At 45.5% G+C, this 20,195-nt stretch overlaps 1 protein-coding gene across 8 annotated transcripts; it reads right to left on the bottom strand.

The window, feature by feature from the left end:
• Positions 1-348: 348 nt before the first annotated feature.
• Mmp1 (Matrix metalloproteinase 1) lies at positions 349-18,368 on the bottom strand. 8 transcript variants are annotated; one of them, XR_004468641.1, is made up of 7 exons: positions 17,626-17,874; positions 12,098-12,325; positions 5,051-5,454; positions 4,073-4,991; positions 3,917-3,995; positions 1,050-1,401; positions 662-766 (listed from the first exon to the last, which is right to left on the bottom strand). XR_004468641.1 is itself a non-coding variant. In XM_015185056.2 (6 exons), the coding sequence occupies exons 2-6, from the start codon at positions 12,269-12,271 to the stop codon at positions 603-605; spliced, it is 1,833 nt and encodes a 610-aa protein (XP_015040542.1). In that variant the 5' UTR covers positions 12,272-12,325; positions 18,260-18,368; the 3' UTR covers positions 349-602. The 8 variants fall into 8 exon arrangements, 7 of the variants coding, with proteins under 7 accessions (XP_015040542.1, XP_033233556.1, XP_033233557.1 ...); XM_015185056.2 differs by lacking the exons at positions 1,050-1,401; positions 17,626-17,874 and adding an exon at positions 18,260-18,368 and having other exon boundaries at positions 349-766; positions 3,824-3,995; XM_033377665.1 differs by lacking the exon at positions 1,050-1,401 and having other exon boundaries at positions 349-766; positions 3,824-3,995.
• Between the last annotated feature and the right edge of the window lie 1,827 nt (positions 18,369-20,195).

Raw genomic sequence — 20,195 nt, 5'->3', positions numbered from 1 at the left:
TTGTTACACAGCTTTAAGAACTTTAAGAACTGAAGCTCGGGCTTCTTAGTATTCCGTGTTCCACGTGCAGACATTAACAATTATATCTAAACTAAATTACATTTAACATAGGTCGAATCGTTCATTTGATGTTTTAACGTTTGGTTTTCTCTCGAATTCCTGGCATATGGCTCGTTAAGTTTAATATCGCAATTTGTCATTACCAAAACAGTAGAATACAATAAGAACGTCTGCTATGACATGACTCCTGATTGGTTTTTGTCGTTTAGAATGCGGAATGTTATCAACTATTTTATTATATTTAAGGCTGATTTTATTTACACAACAACAAAGATATTTGATAAGGCACCTGTTTCACATGCTGATCGCTCAATTTACAATTGATATTCTGTTTGATTTCAATTTTTGTTGGGACTATTTTGATTTGCATTTCCTCTCATTGTATTCGATATGATGTTACGCATTTGAATTTCAAGCATTTTCGGTGTCCAACGTGCGGTAAAATTTTAGAAATTTTACTTGAGTTGTTTCGGCTTTCAGTTAGTTCAGTTTTCCTAAGTTCCTAAGTGTTTATGTTTCGGAAAATGCTCTGCCTGGCTCTTTTAGCTAACAATCAGTTTGGAAATGAAGCACAACAGGATGGTGGAGATCACAGTGTTGACTGCCGAGCTGCCAGTCATCTGCGAAACGGACATGGCTCCGGAACCCGTACGCTCGGCCACTTCCGGTCCGATGGGCTCGTCGTTGCTTTGGTGATCGCCAACTGCTATGAAAAACGGGGCAATTTCCAAATTCAAGTTAGTTAAGCGAATAAATTGGCTAAAATTAAACGTTCTTAGGTGCATTGCATAGTGGACTTACATCTAAGCTAAAGATATTGTTGGATTAGGTGTTTGTTTTTTTTTTTTTTTTTGTGGATTTTTTCCGGGAAGTTTGTGCGATTTGGAAAGTAGAAGCTCAACTTAGGAAAACGGAGTAGGAAAATAAATGTAACTTAAGTAACTTAATGGGGGAGGGGGGGAAAATAAATAATAATTGATACAACATACTCTTCACTTCACTCTGTGCGCAAACGGATTTGAGTTCGTTTCATTTATTTGGCTTGGCTTGGCGTTTCGGCAGCGGCGCAGGTCTTGGGCGTGGCATGTTTTATATGTATGTTTATTTTTGTTTGTTTGTTCGGTTTTATTCAGACAGAGATCACTCAAGCGATGGATGTACAAATGGTGTACACTGTACAGTACAGCTGAATGCTGGACAAATCACACTTGGACAGGCTACACATTGACGATGGACAGAGCAGGGGCTGAGCACGAGGATATGGTATGATCCTCTAGAAGAACCTGTTCGTTAGACTCCACATCCAGCCGGGCAGCACACCCTGATTCGTAACTTGCGGCACTACTTATATGGTTTCATAGGAACCGCAATGAATTAAAAATGTATCGTTTTTGTTTTTTTTTTTTGGTGGGTTTCCCCAAAAATAATGAAATGAAAAGTGTAAAGAATAGCATAAATAAACAATTCAGCAAAAATATATACAAGTACATATATCATAATTGAAGCGTATGCTTTGTGGGCATGGCATGTGGTGGGGAGGGATGTGCTCATACAACTACGTAACAGTTTTCTTTTTTTTGCTTCGGTCAAGCAATCGATCAAAGGCTGATGTCTACGCATGAATGTACAGTTTTGTTTGGAAAGAGAGTAAGAGGAGTACATAAAAGGAAAATAACATGAGGAGCAGCATGGCGACTACAACTACACACACAAAAAAACGCACACAAAGGATGGAACAGAAACAGAAAAAGAAGTAGAAGCAGTAGCAGAGAGACAGAGAGAGTCAGAGAGAATGGGGCGGCACATTCACTTTGTAATTCTTCTGCGGTGATGTGCCTGTGTGGGAGTGTATCTGTATCTGTAATTGTATCTGTATCTGTGGTTCGTTCAGTTGTTGTTATATCTGTGTGCTGTTGGTGGTTAATGGTTCTTGTTTTTATATCCGCGTCTCTTAAAGCCTGCAAGAAATATATGTATATGTATATGTGTATGTACATACAGACAAACATGACAATGACAAATACGAGTAGATTTCAAAAATTCGGCTTTTTTCGAATGCAAATTCAACGGTTATGGGCCAGGCACGTGCATGTAGTGTTAAGCGTGTGGCCTGCAGTAATACAAATGGCCGTTCGCTTTGTGGGTCATAACGGTGATTGTGATTCTGATTGTGGACCACATGCGACGTGGCCCACTATTGTCTCATGCAGGTGTAAATCTTTTGTTTGCTCTAGATTAGTGTTTAGTAAGTACATATTCAGTGGATTCATGCAATTAGAGGGGGCTGTGTGTGTTGTGGCGGTGTAAGTGTGGGGGCAGTGTTTAATTTGATCACAGGCGGAACGGGGGTGGTGGGGGGTTGGAGGGGTGGTTTCAACCAAGCCGTAGCCATTTTGAATTTTGTGCCGGTGGGGTGCCAAAATAAGGAAACAGTTACACTTCATTTCGGTTTACGCAAAAAGTGTTGCAAAATACCATAAACTACAGGATAACGATTTTAGTCTGGGGCCAGAGTGGATAAAGAATATTAATAATTAATAGTACCATATCTAGATAAATACTTAGTGCTACAGAACTACATACATACGCTTAGACCATAGATAGGAAGGTGGTTTGGTTGGGGGTGGGGGCTCATTGTGGTGTTTAACAGAATAGTGTTGTTAAAGTGTTTGTGTTAAGAGTGTTAGTAACCGAGGCTGCTATATATAGGTTCTATAGATTAATCAAGTTAGTTATAGTATGTTGCACATGCTAGGATAGGATCGTTGGCGAGGCGTTGAATATTGCGGCTTATAAGCTAGGAAGATGGTTTTATTTGTTTTTTTTGGTGGCTTTGATCTGGGATCCCGGTTAGTGAGACCGACTGACCAGTAGTTTGTTGTAGCTGCTGTTTTTTCTTGTTCTTGGTTTTATCTTTGGGTTTTCAAACTGTAAGCAAGATATTGGATTATTTCCGGCTTTTCCTTAGTCTAAAAACTTTTTTTTTTACATGGTATGCTTAAACTCAAATCCAAATACCGAAAGAAGACAGACAAAAGTTGGTTAGGTTTTGTTAATGGAAAAATTACATTAATTTCTATGTAAATAATACATTTGAGGTGTTAGTTTTAGTTTTTTGGTTAAAAAATTGTTAATTACCGACTACCAAAACGAATAAAATTAAAAATGTTTGAATGAAGGTCAGTTAATGTTAGTTAAAATTGGTTAGAAATGTACAGAGTTCGAGGGAAAGTTCAGCTTGAGAACACCGAAACAAAACTAAAGTAAAACACCACAAAATATAAGAGAAATATATAATAAAATATACAAGAATACATATATATACATGATATATATATAGACTCAGAGAGATAAGGAGAGAGAGAGAGAGAAAGACATTGGACACAGACAGTTTAACAATTAGTTTTTATGTTTTTTTCTTCAATAAGAATTAAAATGTATTTCTTCCATAGGCAACAAAGACAAACACATTCAACTTGAGTAATAGACTAATTTCACTACATAGATATAAACTTAATTAAACATACCATATAGATAGGATTTATAAACGTAATTCGGTCATTCCTTATAATCATTTCTTGACTCCTTAATTGCTTCACGCTAAGTAACAACTCACACAAGATTGCTATGAGATCTTTTTGACTTTACAGAGTTTGGGATTTCAATCTTGATTTCTGTATCGAATTCTATATCGATTTCTATATCGATTTCTGTATCGATTTTGAGGCTCAAACAAAACTACCGCCGCGTCGGTCCCACTCACCTGCGTCCAAATCAAAATCACTATTACCATCATCGGCATGCGATACCATCGAGTGCTGTTCGTACTCAGAGTCCGAGCCCTCGACAATATTACCTGTGGACGAGGGCGTATTCTTGCAGCCGAACCACCAATGTGCCGTCGGTCTGGGGAAGGCGGGCGTGGCAGTGTCCACCTGCGTACGGAATGGATGGAATGTTGCAAATCATTAGATGATGAGATCCACTAGGGGACGGAGAATTGTATGCTTACCGCAAAGCGAGCATCGTGGAATCGATAGTACTTGTCGCCCTTGAAGAAGTACGTATAGCCGTTGGTGTACTTGAGCGCCGCGTCCAGGTTGTTGGGCACCCCCTCCCAGTTGGAGATGGGCTTGGGGTAGCTGGCCTTGACGGGCGGCCGCTTGGCGGGATCGAAGCGCCAGAACTTGCTGCCCTTGAAGAAATAGATCTTGCCATTGCCTCCCCAGACCATGGCCGCGTCCAGATGATCGGGAATGCCGGTGAATCCCTCGCTGATCTCCTTGGGATAGACGCCGTCCATCTGTCGTCCCTGGTAGCGCCAGTACTGGGTGCCCTTGAAGAAGTACGTCTTTCCGTTCTTGTACGTGAAGGCGGCATCGATGTTGCCCGGCAGTCCCGGCCATCCCTTGGAGATGAGCTGGGGGTAGCCCTCCTCCACGGAGTCCGTGGTCAGCTTGTAGTACTTGTCGCCCTTGAAGGCGTACGTCTCGCCCTGGGCCGAGTTGAAGAGCGTATCGATCTTGGAGTCCTTGCAGATGCTGTCGTCCAGCGGCACCTTTGGTGGCGTAAACGAGGGGCGTTGCGTGCTGGGCGGGTAAGTATTGGTGGGCTTCAGCTGGTTGGTCTTCTTGCCATACAGCGACTGGATGGCCGCTTTGTCGTCGTCGTCCAGCCTGAACACAGGCTCGAAGCCGCGGTAAAAGGGTGCCATCAGAGCCGAGCTCTGGTCGGAGTGCGACAGGCCCAGGGAGTGTCCAAATTCGTGAGCCGCCACCTGGAACAGATTGGTGCCGCGGGGCGAGCCAATGGTCCACAGCTCTGCGTCGTCAAAGTGCGCATCGCCACCGAAAACGGGGAAGAAGGCGTGGGCCAAGGTGCCGCCCTGTCCATCGAAGGCATCGCCATCGCCATGCTCGCTCTCTACGAACCTGTGTGGAGAAACCATTGAGAAACCGGTCTGAAACGGACATCTGTGTATGACACTCACTTGATTTCGATGTGCACGGGGCCGGTGGTCTTCTTCGTGAAGGTAAGATCGGTGTCCTCGGACCAAACGGCAAAGGCGCGGCCAATCTCAGCATCGACATCCACGCGCTTCAACCGCTTGGGGTATTTGGAGACCTTGTAGGTGAGGTTCTTCACCCGCCAGCGACTGCCCTGCAGGGCATAGCGCTTCGAACGACTGTCGCCCGTGCCGACGCGATCCCTCACTCCGCAACGGGGCAGGGACATCAGCTTCAGGGTCTCGTCGTCCAGCTCGCCGGTAATGTTGAGGCCGGCAAAGTTCTGGAACTCCTGGATGGCGTTCAGCCATGTTGACTTGTCCTGGAGTCCACTGTTGGCAGGATTGCGGGCGGAGGCGGGCAGATAGCCGAACTGGGAGAGATACATCTGCAAGAAAGGAGGAAAAAAAGGGGACACAACGGTTGAATGACGGGCTGGCTGACACTTTGGCTGCAAGTGAAGATCAATGGGTTGCGGCGCCCCACCAGGGCGGCCGTCTTGATTTATGGCCATCCGATTATCCCGCTGCGGCTTCTATTTCTGCCTTGGCACTGGCATGTCCTGACAGTGCCTCTGACTCTGTCGCAGCTCTATCTGACTTGCATAATTTATGACTGCCACACTTGCTAATAATTTATATAAGACGGAGAGCGGAATAGAGCGGGGCAGTGTGGCGGAGGGGCGGAGGGGTCGGACATTCGAGTATATGGAAACGTATATGGAAACTACATTGCGACGTGACTGGCGGAGGTGTGAAAACTTCTTAATCGATCTCCGTCGGAGCATCGAGCATCGAGTATCCAGCATTAAGGAAGCGTTTCAATTACAACCTCTGGCTGACTAATTGAGAATTGTAACATTGAGAAATCGTATTAAAAAAGCTGCCGTTTGTTTGCCTATCAGGGAAGTGCACCGAACACCGTGGAGAACAATGCGAGGTTATCTTAACAGTTATCTCTTTATATAATACATATTACGTTTTGTCTAATTTTATTTTATTCGCTGTAGCTGTCCGACCAATTACAACGGCAAATTGTCTTACAAGCAGTCGGTCCGACGGAGACGGACGGGGTCTGTCTGTCGGCCAGAATCGAGAACCGAAACGGAGAAAACGGAGAAAAACATTGTGTGTACAATTTGGCATGTGGATCAGGTCTCCATTCCGTTTATGTGTCGCACATTCTTAATGACACCGCCACCGCCATATGTACTGTATAATGATTTGCCGAATCTTGCATAATGCCAGCTGACTGTTAATTTAATTATACGCGTACATATATTCATTCCGAGGAAGTAAACATTGGGTTTATCGCATAAGTATGCATAGCCGGGTCTCAGTGCTCTGCCAGAACCTCTCGCTCAATAATCTTGTGGTCTTCTGGGTGGGTAATCCACTGATCAGCTGACAACAGTCCGCCCCGGGCCCGGGTCTCGCCCAAAGGTAAACGAACTTTCCTGGGTCTGTGGTAAACAAACGCAGGGTTCAACTGAGAAGGCAATGCAAGTCCCATTCCGCTTGGGAATGGATGCGAGAACTCAGAGCAAACTGACACATTTAGGGCTGGCACTCGAGCTGGGATTGACTCATCTCCCGCAATGACCTTAGGAATGCCTCTTTATGTAATTAACATAATTATTCGCCTGACTTCTGTGGCGAGCCCACAGAATGCTGAACACCTTCCTCCGGGGCAGGCACGCTTCGCTTGATTACAGAACTTGTGTGCGGCTCTCCATTGTGGGGAAAAGCGTTATGTCTGTGGCGTGACTCCGATGCACCTTTTGTCATAGAGCAAACAGCTCGACCCAGCTGGAGGGCGATTGCAAAGCATTGTTCTGGGCTCAAACGAGAGCTCTTTCGGGCCCCAATACCCACCCCCACTACCGACTATCTTGCTGTCCATCGATAAGATAACTTCATTTGGCAACAAACAAAAGACACCTCAATGCCTCCCATCTGTCAGTCAGAAATTGACTCATTTCGTGACGCATTGTTCTTTGGCTCTCTCTCTCTCTCTGGCTGGACAAGTTTTGGTGGATTCGCAGTGTGTGCGTCACAGGGCAAGCGGAAGTCGGGGATAGAACGGAAATGGCTCGATTTTATACGGTATTTTTTTTTTGGGAGTCATCGATACAGTTCCCCCTACCCCGAATCTTCCGATTAGCTCGTTAGATGCATCCGCATGCATATCGATTGAGATTTACGTGCAGTTGCATGTGATCACTGGGGGAGACACCGTTCTGGGATGCATCGTGTGCTCCATGACCATGCAAATCATTGAAAATTACACAGGTTTCCAAGGGGGGGCCTGGGGCCTGGGGCCTGGGGCCACGAGCTGTTGCGGGTCACGTTTCAGAGGGCGTTGAAATTGCACTTCAATTTAATATTGGACATTGACACAAATTTGTTGTACGGCTTTGGATAATAACAAGCATTTCAATGCTGGCCAAAATGTCAACACAGAACGGCTCCAACCACGCCCCATCACACTCTGCATACGAGTATATCCACAGTCGCTGTGGATACCAGACCCGTGTGTCTATTCAGTAGTATAGTCGTATGGTTTGACCTGCTTGCCTGGTTTACTTGGACAGAGAGCTGAACTTGCAGGAGGAAATGCCCCAAAGGGGGCTTTCAACTGCGCTGTGTGTGTGTGTGTGTGTGTGTGTGTGTGTCTGTGTTGGCTCTGTAATGTATGCTACACTGAAGTAGGACTCCAAGCATGAAACTTAAGCCACAAATACAACTGCAGTACAACCTTCAAATATTTAACACAATTTGCTGGCGCAAAGTTTGCAACTTAATTCGATTTCGAAAGGTAAATGGGAGTGGAACACAGTGGAGGAGGTTGGAGAATGGCCCCTGAATGTGTAGCTACTGGGAGTCAATGAACTTTCGATTCGATTCGAACAGTTCTTCCCTGGGATTGTGGGCGTCTTCGCCGCCTTGTATACTTCCGGCAGAAACAAGACCAGGACATGCATAAATTATAAACAGAATCGGTGTACGAGGCGTGTATACAAGTATACAAGGAACGACTACAAATTGATGGGAAAATTATAGCTTGTTCGAGTGAAAATTTCTTGGTGGCCCACGCTTTCCGTTTTTCGGGGGTGGGTGCGTGCCCAGTTTACGTTCCGAATGTGGGTCATTCAGGTCGTTGACTTTCGTCTTTCGCCTTTCACCTTTCCCCCTCTGCCGCCGCACACCACAAATAAACCTAGACCTAGTTGCACAAATATTTGCGTGGGGCAACCACGTGCATAAGCGAAAGTGTCGCCGCCAATTACAGGCCAATAGATGAGGTTTTTCCCTTTTCCCACAGCAATTGCAGTTGATTCCCGGCCTAGCAAACGCGTTTAACTTGTTTTAACTGTTTTTTACTTAACGATTACATCATTATCCACTAAACAGACCCCTGGCCAGCCGCCCCATTGGGCGGTGGCGGGGGGCGAAGCGCAGGCGCCTCATTTGGCTGCCAGGCGGCATGGCATTTCTTTTTGACGCACCGCACTCAACTGGCTTGGCTCTCTCTATAACGAGGAGACTGAGCAGATGGAAAAAGAAACCGAAATCAAAGGAAAACAGAAACTGGGCCAACTCGAGGCTTAAATCCAGCTTTAAGTTGTATAACATTTACAATTAGTTTTAGTTGGGGCTTAGAGTGAGTCGAGAAATCATTTTAATTGAAAGAATTTCCAAGTCAAGTAGCTGTCGATGGCAAACAACTCGCAACGAAAGGATTGTTTATACTTTGATTCATAAATATTGTATTTATCGTGGAGCCATGGTGGATGGGAGGTGGATTCAGTCCGTTAATGGATGTCCAGGGACTGAATACTTGAACGCCACTTAACATGTGATTATAACTGAATAACTAATGAATTTTCCCTACATATCTGATAATATCTACAAGTATCAATCCGTATAAGTTTTCCATGACATTTACTTGGGCTGAGAATGACAAAGGAAAAGTAGGAGAAACCTTCCATAAAATATTTGACATTTCCACCGACACTCTGACACATACACCTCGCTTCCACCACCCTTGCCACACTTTTTCAGCCACTTTTTGTGGCCTGTGGCTAATTCACTTGGCGATAAATAAGCGTCAAGATGCGAAGATAACCGGCCAGGCCAAAAAAAAAAAAAAAAACAAAAGGTGAGTCGTTCTTATGCAAAAGTCTGGCAAAAAAAGGATTTCATTGCTGTGTTCCTATTCCTATTCCGGATTCCGATTCCTGTTTGGGCTGTAATGGAGGCAGTTACTTTTTTTGTTTATGGCGAGACGCGTGAAATGCCAAGCGATAGACGACGACCTTAGAGGAGTGCCTGTCTGAAAAAGGATGTTGGCGCAGCAAAAACTATCATTTGTTTGCCCGTGTGGCAAGGTTGCTGCAACCGTGTTTGGCTATCCTTTGTGCGGCGGCACCTCGCGAAGGTCGCACGCAACTTTGTTCATAGGCAAATCAATCAAACTTGGCAAAAAGTACATAAATTCCAGCCAACTTTGCTGTCGGGTAGAGTTTATCGATTCGTTTGCCTAACGGGGGGAAATGAGTCCCGAAGTGTGGGTAAGTGCGAATTAGCCTGGCTGCTTGGCAGGGGTGACGCACGCTGAAGCTTCCCCCAGTCCCAGCCCCAGCCCAAGCCCCAGCCCAAGCCCCAGCCCAAGCCCCAGCCCCAGCTCCTTGGCTTGGATTTAGTTATAATTAGCCCGGGAGTAGAGTTTTGCCCGAGTTGCCCGAATACAGATGACGAATCTGAAGTCTGCGGCCCGCGCTCATTTCAATTTCCTTCATTGTTAATTAACCTCTTGACAGTTCGAATTATGTGCGAGGCGGGACTTGTGGATGGATTTCGCTGGGGGGAGTGCATTTCGCCGTCTCTATAGAGCGCTAGAAAAGTGAGTCAATCGTTTTCACCCGTATACATATATGCAACAGTAGAGCCCAACTCTGTTCCCTGTTTAGATCTGATCGGATCAGATCTAATCAATGATTTGTTGCACTTTGCGGAATATTAATCGCTAACAAGAGAATTGGCGGAGATTCAGCGAATCACGACTTCCCCATCGGTGGTCTCTGTGATTTGCATTCCCCTGGAGATTTATTAGAAAAAGCTTTGAGGAAGAGAACAAAGGAGGGCGGCCACGGGAGAGAGGGGGGGCACAGAGGCACAAATGGAGCCGCACGTCAGTCGTCAGCGGCTGGACTGTCGCCTTAGCTGGTTTTGGGGCGACTGGCCAACGACAACGAGCCAAGTTACTGGCAACGCACCCAACATATCAATTAGCCAGATCGCTCACTGGCTGACCAGAGAGTTACGTAAAGCCCAGGCAAAAAAACACTGGACTGAACTCAAATAAAACACAATGTTAAGCACGCGCTCATGCGTGCTGGTGCAGAATTTTCAGTACTGTTTCTGTTTCAGAATCAGAATCAAATCGATTCTGAGCGATTCTCAAAGGTTCCAGGGAAGGGGAACTCGCAGTCGTCTCTGGATAGTTGGATAGCTGGGGAGAGGTGCTGGGTACACACGTAAATGGCTAATCAGGAAGTTTCACTACAGGTGCTCGTGCCCCTATAAAAGTGTTTATGCCAGCCGTCCCTTCGCCCCCTGCCCCCGCCCCTCGTTTAGTTAATGCCTTTCGATTCTCCATTAATTTATGCAAGTCTGCGGCTACGGGTAGATAGATCGAAGTGCAGACGTGCCGCAGCTTTGGTCGTTGCTGAATTTGTAAATGGAAATTTTCAGGGGGGGGTAAGCAGCACTCTTGACAAGCAATTAAGCGGAGATAAATATTTATAATAATTAGCTGGGAAAACAAGTTTTTTTTGGGGGCAAGAAGATCCAAGAGAGCGGGAATTCTATACCCTGTTCCAACAATTCTTTGCAGAGGAGTTTCGGGTGGAGTTTGCCTCAATTAGAACACACTCGACATTCATTCATGTTTGAATGTTCAGAGTGGAAATCCAATCGTAATCAATAGCGTAAGTATCAGTGTTTTCTTGGGAATGCCTCTCCCTAGAGGGATTCGCCCATTGAATTGAATTGAATGCATTGGAATCGATTAGTCCGGGCGCGGGAGCGGGGGCGGTGTGGCGCAGTCAATGGCGTGAGATTTTCCCTTGGGGGGAAGGTGCAGCGGTGCACAAGTCCACGTTTTCCATAGACCAATGTCACGAACGATAACGATAACGATAAACGGACTGCAATTAGCCAATGTGCATGCATTTTCTGAAAACCACCAACAAAGGCTAAGGCCAGAGTCAGAGCCAGAATCAGAGGCAGACCCAGTCCCCAGTCCCAGTCCCCCAGCCAGACCAACATATGAGTGGAGTACAAATTTTTGTTGACATGCGATGCGCGTGAGCCTGTTGCACAGTCACACACAGCCATATATCACATATATATAGGTATGTATATGTGCATATATGGAGTATTGTTCAGTTTAGTGTAAAATTAAGTATAATTTCCGAATGCAGCCAACCCCGAAAATCAACGCTCGCCCGAGCTCTGAGCGCCTGGCACGTTTGTCATGCAAATCGGAAGTAAAGTTGCAAATTATATAAAATAATATATATGTATATGCCTACGCTTTATAGAGATACAGAAAGAGTGTGAGAGAGAGCCGGACAAAGCGGGTATCCCGTGCAGTTAACTGTCACCTCACAAGTGCAACAAACCCCCGCCTAAGCCCCCCTCTGTCCTGGTCTCTTATCACAAAAAATGATTCATTACTCGGCAGCGTATATATATTTTTCCTGATCAATTTTTTGTTGTGCTCGGCGCCCTTTGCGCCCTTCCTATGTTTCGTTTTTCATTTAATTTGTTATTTCTGGATTGCATGCCTCCCATTTGATGGTTTTCCAGGAGGAAATAAATGCATTATATACCGCTTTTTCCTTTATATGAATTGTAAATGAGTTGGAAAAACGTTCGATTTAATTTTACAATTTGATGGGAATTATTCAGCAGAAATGGATTTTCTAGTTATGGAATTATGGATTTAATGAATTATTTACTCACCTCGGCCTGTGTGGTGGTGGATACTGGTGCCGCCTGCACTGCCGCCAAAATGGAGAGCAGGGTGCCTACGGCTATGAACACTGAACTTTGGCAGTTGGACATTTTGTTGCTTTTGCTGTTGCTTTTGCTTTCGCTGTTGGTAGTTGTAGTTCTCCTTCTAATTGTCGTGTACATGTACAAAAGTTCCACTTGCACTCGTGCTGGGGGCGCACTTTGAACTTTATATCACTGCAAAATGGGGAACAATGGGAAACGAGAACGTGGAGAAAAGGTCAATTAATATTTCATAAAGCAAAGGAGAGTAATAAAGCACCAGGCACAGACAGTCCCATGTCCACACCGGTCCTCGCCAGAGCAGACCAGGCCAAGTACAAGTGCAAAAGGGCGAACGGAAGTCGTGTCCAACTCGTGCCAGCAGATTTCCCCCTGCCAAGTGCCAACAGGTTGAATGTGGCACACATTCTCTGTGGCAGGCGGAACGGCAAACGGAAGTTGCCGGCGTTGCAAGCAGCGCATGGCCGGGGATAGTACAGGGAGCAGACGAAGACGAAGGCTCTTTATAGTACTCAAAGTCGTAGTAAAAAATAGTAAAACCTGAGTATTTCTACTCGAGCCCTGGCAGGCCACTTATGACGCTCTTGACATGGAGAAAATAAAACCAGATACCCTCTCGAAAGGAGAATAGAGGAACTGAACATTCAGATGATATCTGTATAGTGTGAGGTCTCTATCCGATCAACAGACTCTATCGCCATTTAGTTTATACTCGTAGTTGTATTTATGATTATTTCCACCCTCACTTTTACGATGTGAATAATGGTCTTTATTTTGGGGACAACAAACTGAAATCCACCTTTAGTACACCATCATCATCAGGCCCCATTAGGTGTACTTCTTATCGTCACAAATATTTGCAGAGGCTCTTCCCTAATCTCAGCCGCAAGAGCATTACGGATTCGTTGAGCTGTCCTGTCGCTGCTGTTGATAGGATAGATATAGAAAGTCATGCGGTCATGCGGCTCTTGGACGTAATAAACGATTCGTGTAAGTTTAGACTCCAATTAGAATTTTATTTTAGACAGCGCCTATGGTAAATACCAGCACGGCCGTAACTGTAAAAGGAGCCCGCTCGGTTTATTCTGTGATATTTGATTTGCTAAAAATAGTTTTCCCCTACGATGATGTTGACCCAGTCACGGCCACGAGACAAATGCCAGCGACAGTCGGCAACAGAATCGGACAAATGGGCTTTATCAACAACGGTTATGTTTATGATGATGTTTACCGGCCGAGATCGGCGGGATTTGCCATACACCTATGCTTGTCCGACTCAGGCATTCACCTCCTCCTCCTTGGGGGAGAACCAGCACGCTGCGTGTGACATCAGCACAAATGACAGGGCGGAAAGTGCGATAAGTCAGTGCGATATCAAGTATATGCCAAGTGGCAACGGTTAGGGTCTACAAACAAGGTATGAATGTACATATATGGCTGGTATACTTCTATATACAAGTTAAGTCTGCCCTGGCAGCGATGGTTGGCTGTTGTGGGGGCTGGCTGGGCCAACACAATGGAAAACTCTCTCTTTATACTCTGCAATTAGCGGCGTGATCTGTCCAAATGATCATATAAATATTTATAATAGATGTGTGTGCATCTGCTCCATTGCTCTCACTCTCTCTGCTGTGAACTTGACTTATCTGATTGTAACAATTTTGGTTAAAGCAATACCATAAACAATTTTCATTTTGGGCAAATGTTTCGCTCGGGTTGAAGGTCGCCCGGTTGACAGTTTAAGGTTGGCTCCGTTTGGTTAACTCCGCTGATGGGTTGAAGGGTGGGGCTGTGGCTGGGGCTGGGGCTATGGCTGTGGGGTCGCCATAACAATGAACGCATTTCATTGTTTGTTAGATCAATATGAGCGAAATTCGAGTGCCTTCAGTGGGGGAAATTGCATTATGCTCGAAAGTTTTCCCTGCCTGCGGCTTCCCCCCTACCCACCCTTCCGCTTTTATCGGAATCGTTACGTATACGACATGTGGAGCATGTGCGAGTGTATGCGCCTGAATTGGGTCATAAAGAAGAGTTCGTTTAATGGCTGATAAGCTTGATTTGGCCAACTGCTAACCGGTTTCTCGTTCCTCTCAATATTCTTCTGAATTTTGGCCGAGTCGAAATTCTTTCATCGAGAAATGAGTGACTCAAAGTTGTTGTCGTTTCGGAATCTAATTAGATGCAAAAAGATTTCGATTCTAACCAGTTTCGTCCAACTCTTGGGCTTCTCACTCTCTCTATGTCTCTCTAACGATCGCTCTGACGTCTTTGGCTATTGAAAAATACCCTGGAATTACCGACAATTACTCAACCCGACACTAAATTCCACTTGATATAGCCTTTTGGCATTGTTCACCTTATCAGCCGACAAGAGCCCGTGCATACATGCATATATGCTCGGCGATAAGATATGATTGGGCTTGGCTGGGAGTTATGCTCCGGCCCAAGTGATTTAACAATTATTTTGGTGTATGAGTCGCGTCCACACGCCGAAATCAATAAATATGTGTCCGAGGTGTTCAGAACTTGACCTTAGTGATATGGCCCGGGCGCGGGCCCGGGCCCAACTATATTTCGATTGTGCAAGAAGACTCATTACGAAACTAAAATCCAAATCGGAATCGAATTCAAGTTCACTTCGAAGTGGAGTGCATAAAGTGGGACTGGGACCGGGCCCGGGCCCGGGCACTGGGGAATTAGGCCTGATGAATGGGCTGATTTATCAGCTTGGTCTCTTGTCTTGACCTTTCAATTGAGTGCGTGTGGGATGTGGTGGGGTGGATGTGGGGTCTGTGGATGGTAGTTTCTGCTGGCGGCACTCGATGCAGTCACAGATCATTGAACTATTGTTGCTGCCTTTGTTGGCTGCTTGCAACACTTACAAATTAATTAATTAGCTTTTTTGTTGCTTTTTGTAGCTGCTGTCGTCGTCGTTGTTTCTGTTTCTGTTGCTGTTGTTGCGTATTCCACTGTGGGCGTTTTCATCAGCTCTGGATGTGTCGTTGTTTATTATTTATTACGCCAGTCAGCCAATCCTTTTGTCCCTACTCTTGTCTCTTTATGTCTGACTGTGGCTCTGGATCTGGACGAGAAACTGCACTAATTGCTCGCTGACATTTTCCGGCTATTGTATTTCCGCGAAATCAAAACTCAAAACTCAAAACTGAACTGCGTAACGGTTCACTTTTCGACTCCGGTACGGTCTCCGATCTTGTTCCTTAAAATATTTTCAAATCTTTTCAATACATTCGTTGGTTGGATTCTTGAACTCGAACTTCGTTTCGGTCTCTCGCCGATAAACACACAACACATCCGCTCTGGGCACCGCGCAAAAAACAAGTGATCTTCGGCTAGCGGCGGGGGCCAACGACAACGACAACGACTGCTCTGCTCTGCTCCGCCCGATCGGTCGGGTGAGCTTTTGAAGCTCTGCGGAAAGCTCTTTGGCAGAGCAGAGCAGCGCTGTTCGCAGAGCTATGCTAACAGCTGAGTGTGGGGATTCCGTAGCTGGGGGGAGGCGATAAACCTGTTGCCAATAATCGAAGTTGATCTCCCCCTTCGCCCTCAGCCTCAGCCTTAGCCGCTCCCTGCCGCTCTGTCTCTGCGGGAGGGGGGAATGAGTAACGCGTTTTCTTGGAATCATCAACATGTGTCATACGTCGCCGGGTCGGGTCCAGCAAACAGAGGCAGCAGAAGCCTCCACAGTGGCGATTGACAGTTTATCTTGAAGTTTAGCGTTTCCCCCTTGAGACACCCACCGGGGGCTAAAGTAAACTGTAAAACTCAAGACTTTTTGAATCTGTTGAATTTCCGTTGTGGTCGTTGTGGTGGCCACGCCCCTTCAAACGGGTAACGCCTATTCAGAAATTTATGAATGAATCTGCGCTCTGGTATCCCCCGTCGCCAATCGATTTCTCAATGAATGAACGAACGAGTCGAGTGAGTAATGCGTAAGCAAATAAACTTTCCGGGGCGCTAATTAAACCAATCCGTGGCACACGTCTGCCAATAAGATCTATTCGAATGTGTTCCCAGAATCCATGATAAAAGTTCGTGTAGTACTATTCCATCCTCCCATTACCAGCAATTGTGTGCAATTGCAGTGACTCAGAGGCTCGTAAATTGGTACCTAAGCGCAAAAAAGATCTAATAATCTCTTATGTGACGATCGTTTACAGACTGAAGGTTCAGTTGGACCTTGGAGCTGTCTGAAAAAGAGCAACTGACTTGTAAATTGTATACTCGTTTAATAATTGACAGTTTTTGTACCCTTGCAGTGGGTATGATGAATGCCAGAACTGCTGTATCACTGTATACTAGTTCCACGATCGTTGATATCCCAGAAGGGTATCTGAAGAGTCGCGCCACAATGCCAGCGCATCTTTCTTGGTTCTTAACGATTCACGACAAGACGGGAAGCGACACAAAGCCTGGGCTGATTCTGCCATTTGTTCATGGACCCACTGGAACTGGCCTGGTCTCCGACCCCCAACCGCCACTCCTCCGCCTCTTTTCTGGGTTCTGGGCTCTCTATATCCACACACCACCATATCGTATCTTGCCTGCTGTTATGGCCATGGACAAGTTGTTGTCCCCGCCTGCTGTGATGCAGTTTCCAGTTGCTGTCCTCCCCTCCGCCGCAGTCTGTCTTCATAGGAACAATGAAATATTTATGGGCTTCTTCTGCCTTTAATGACAACTATTTATGGTATTTTTAGACCACTCTCCCCTCAGCACTCTGCGCATCGAGTTTGTTGCCTTCGACCGAAAGATAAATGAACTTTTTCGAACCAAATTTTTGCATTGAAAACTGCCTTTGAACTGTGGACGATGAACGATGAAGCGAATCAAACCAAGCAGAACATTCTATATGTTCATGTACAAAATTGTCATATAGATTAGGAAAATAATGCTAATTGTAGGGGAATATTTTATGTACTCGCTTATGCATCTGAACAGTATGTATTCGAGTCTATGGCTCGACTTTGAGTGCGAAAAACTATTTCTAAAACTCAATCACGTCACGGTCAGGCTTGGATACTCGTTTGGCAAGCGATATATGAAATATTTGATGTACCCATAATTATATACATACATACCGACATACATACATATGTATGTATGTCAATATTTATCTCTGTTTTGTATAGCCTATGAATTAGAATTTTACAATGCGTCTACGTGATGACTGTTGGGGCTTGAATGGCAGCAAAACAGGCAAAAGGCCAATGTCAAATGGCAGACAAAACAGATCGAAATATTTCCCAGAGTTCAATATTGAAGATCCCATGGCGGTGTAGCTCCAGCCGAAGAGTGAGTGGGTGAGTGACTCACCACTTACCACAAAATACACTCAAAAAACTTTCGTTAATTGAGTAAACACACAATTTGCATAAATAATCAAGTCGCCTGCACGGGTCGTCTACACAAATATTGCACAGAAAGTTTTTGTTTTTTGTCTTAAACTTTATCACCTGTTATCTTGCTCCGATGGCGATTAGATCTTGCGGGTAGTTAGATAAGAGGCAATCGTAGTCGTGCACTCATACTCTCATTCACTCACTCACACTCGCTCGCAGGGGCTACGGTTGCGGAATATGCACTTTATTCACACTGCCTGTTCGAATATTCGCCCGACTCAAACGGTTAGTCCCAAGACGTTGGCAGAGGACGAGCGGCGCGACCGTTTCAAAGCACGTTTCGTATACGACTCACTGGGGCTGGGCGCTACTTCTACTTCTGTGGCTGTGCCTGTGGCTGTTGTGGCAGCGAATATATGTCTGCTTCTGCCGCTGTGTGTGCCATGGGTGTGTTCGTGTGTGTCTAATGGCTATAACTAAACCTGTACCTGAACCTATACTCGTACGTGTGTATGCCCCGTGTGGAGGTGTCTGTGTGGCTTCTTATTTACGAGTCACGCGAATAGCAATAATAAAGTACTGCCACACACACACACACGAACACCCATGAATCCTAGTTTTGGTGGTTGAAAATATTAGCCAGGCGGCCAGCCCTTGCATACGATTAAAAAGCAACAGGAGCAGGCGGAGCGGCGACAAAAGCTCTCCTTCTAGCCAAAAGCCGAAAGCAGAACAGAACAGAACTCACCTCGAGCTTGCAGTCCTTCCTTCCGCTGACTGTTAGCACGCACTGTTGTCTAGCTGTTAGCCGACTGTTAGCCGAATTTTACCGATGGTGATTCACTCGAGGGCGCAGCCCGGTTCGCGCTCTCTCTGTCTCTCTTCTGTCTTCTCTCGCGATTTGTCTAGTGAAAAGCTCTGCGCGTAGCGGAAGCACAAACAAACAGACGTTTTTCGATTTGAAATTAATTGAATTAAATTCGTATATTTTAGTATTCGTATTCGTTTAATGATATGCCTTGCTGCAGCGTCACCTGCTGCTGTAACTGCAAGTTGGTTATGCGTTTTTTGTTTGTGCTAGACTGAGGTCCGGAGCGCTCGGCTTAGATTCTTTTATACGGCCGGGCGCAAGGCGATCAGTACGAGACGATCCGACCCGGGCCGATACGACAGTCGCTCAGTTTGACGCTCGCGTCCTTCCCTGTCAACATGCATCCCATCCCCCGATCCGGTGCTTGAGCATAGTGGGATCTTCCTCGTTTAGTGCGCATGGAGCGATGAGTATAACGGGAAGCTCACGCATTTCTCCGTGATCCCGTTTTATCAATGGCGGCATGAGTCATCCTCCCGCCCCGGCGAGAACAGAGACTGAGTTGGGCCTAAGCGATAAGCCCTCGTCTTCTTCTTAAGGCCCATGAATTGCGTAAGTAAGCCTCTGTATCTGTGCTTCTTCTGGTTTGTATCTTCTGTGCGAAGTTCAAGCTGAATCATTTGAAATGCACGCCGCCGCCTTCCTCCACTTTCCTCTGTTTCGATTCATTTCTGATTCTGATTCGTTTGCTTGCCAGCGCTGCGATGCTAAATTTCGTTTTATATTGTTCTTATATTTTGATTTATACGCACACAAACGTGCTGGAATGCCGTCCTCTCGCACTCCCACTCGCACTCAGTCTCTTCCTTTACCGCCTGCCACCTTCGATCCATCCCTCCCTTGCCATAATGCTTGATGCCATAATGTCTTCTTTTGTACTGCCATTAAATGTTTTGAAAATGTCGCCTCTCGAACAAATAAACTAACGATTTTAGATACAAAAGAAAGACAGAAACAATTGTAAGCAGGAAGTGTGATTGATTGACTGATGAATGAATTGGTTGGTTGCCTGGCGCTCCTTATCAGCATATCAAAAGATATCCTTCAAAATAAATGTCCATTAAATATAGATTTTATTCCATACTCCTTTTCTGTGTTTTATTAGAAGACGAAATTGTAGCTCTGAGAGCTTTAAGATACGGTCTATATCTGAACGAAATGTACATAAGAATGGCCGACTGCCACGACAAAAGCAGGTTTAGCTCGTAATTAAAGATACTCTTTACTGTTTCCTAGACATAAATATATAACTTACGCATCTGTCCCAGAAGATAATGAAAGACAAATAATGTTGTATCCCGACCTTGACTCCTCTCAACCTGGCTGTTCCAGCCATCTTTTGTCTGAATCTTGGCTGGATCGGACTGCAGTTGTCTACGTGTTGTGGTCGTAGGACACGCCCTGATGTCTCACCCTCACCCTGGGCACACACACTCGTAAACACACTCGCCCACCCCCTGTCTGAGTTAACCCTTTCATCAATGGAAAGCCCCACAAGTGCAGAAGTTATGGCCTGTATTGTGTTTCGGCATCTGTGGCCTGACTATCCCCGCAGTTCTAAGAAATCTCTTGAGTAATGCTATCACCCGAAAATAAAATTTCAAAACAAAAGCAGACCACTGCCAGCTACGGCTAAGCAAACGTGCAATGCAAATGAATAAACCGAGCGAAGAAACACATATTATAATATTTTTATTGTTTCTTTATTTTCACTCGAGTGTTGTCCACTGACTCATGAGTTTTCGCTTGGATTCCAGCAGCCCTCTATCGAATCGAATACATTCATCCGCAGAGAAAGGATAGATGGACAGAC

Source organism: Drosophila pseudoobscura, chromosome 3 (assembly GCF_009870125.1).
Source record: "Drosophila pseudoobscura strain MV-25-SWS-2005 chromosome 3, UCI_Dpse_MV25, whole genome shotgun sequence".
NCBI lineage: Eukaryota > Metazoa > Arthropoda > Insecta > Diptera > Drosophilidae > Drosophila > Drosophila pseudoobscura.
Note: the sequence above shows the minus strand (reverse complement) of the source record. Positions and strands in the feature narration are given on the sequence as shown.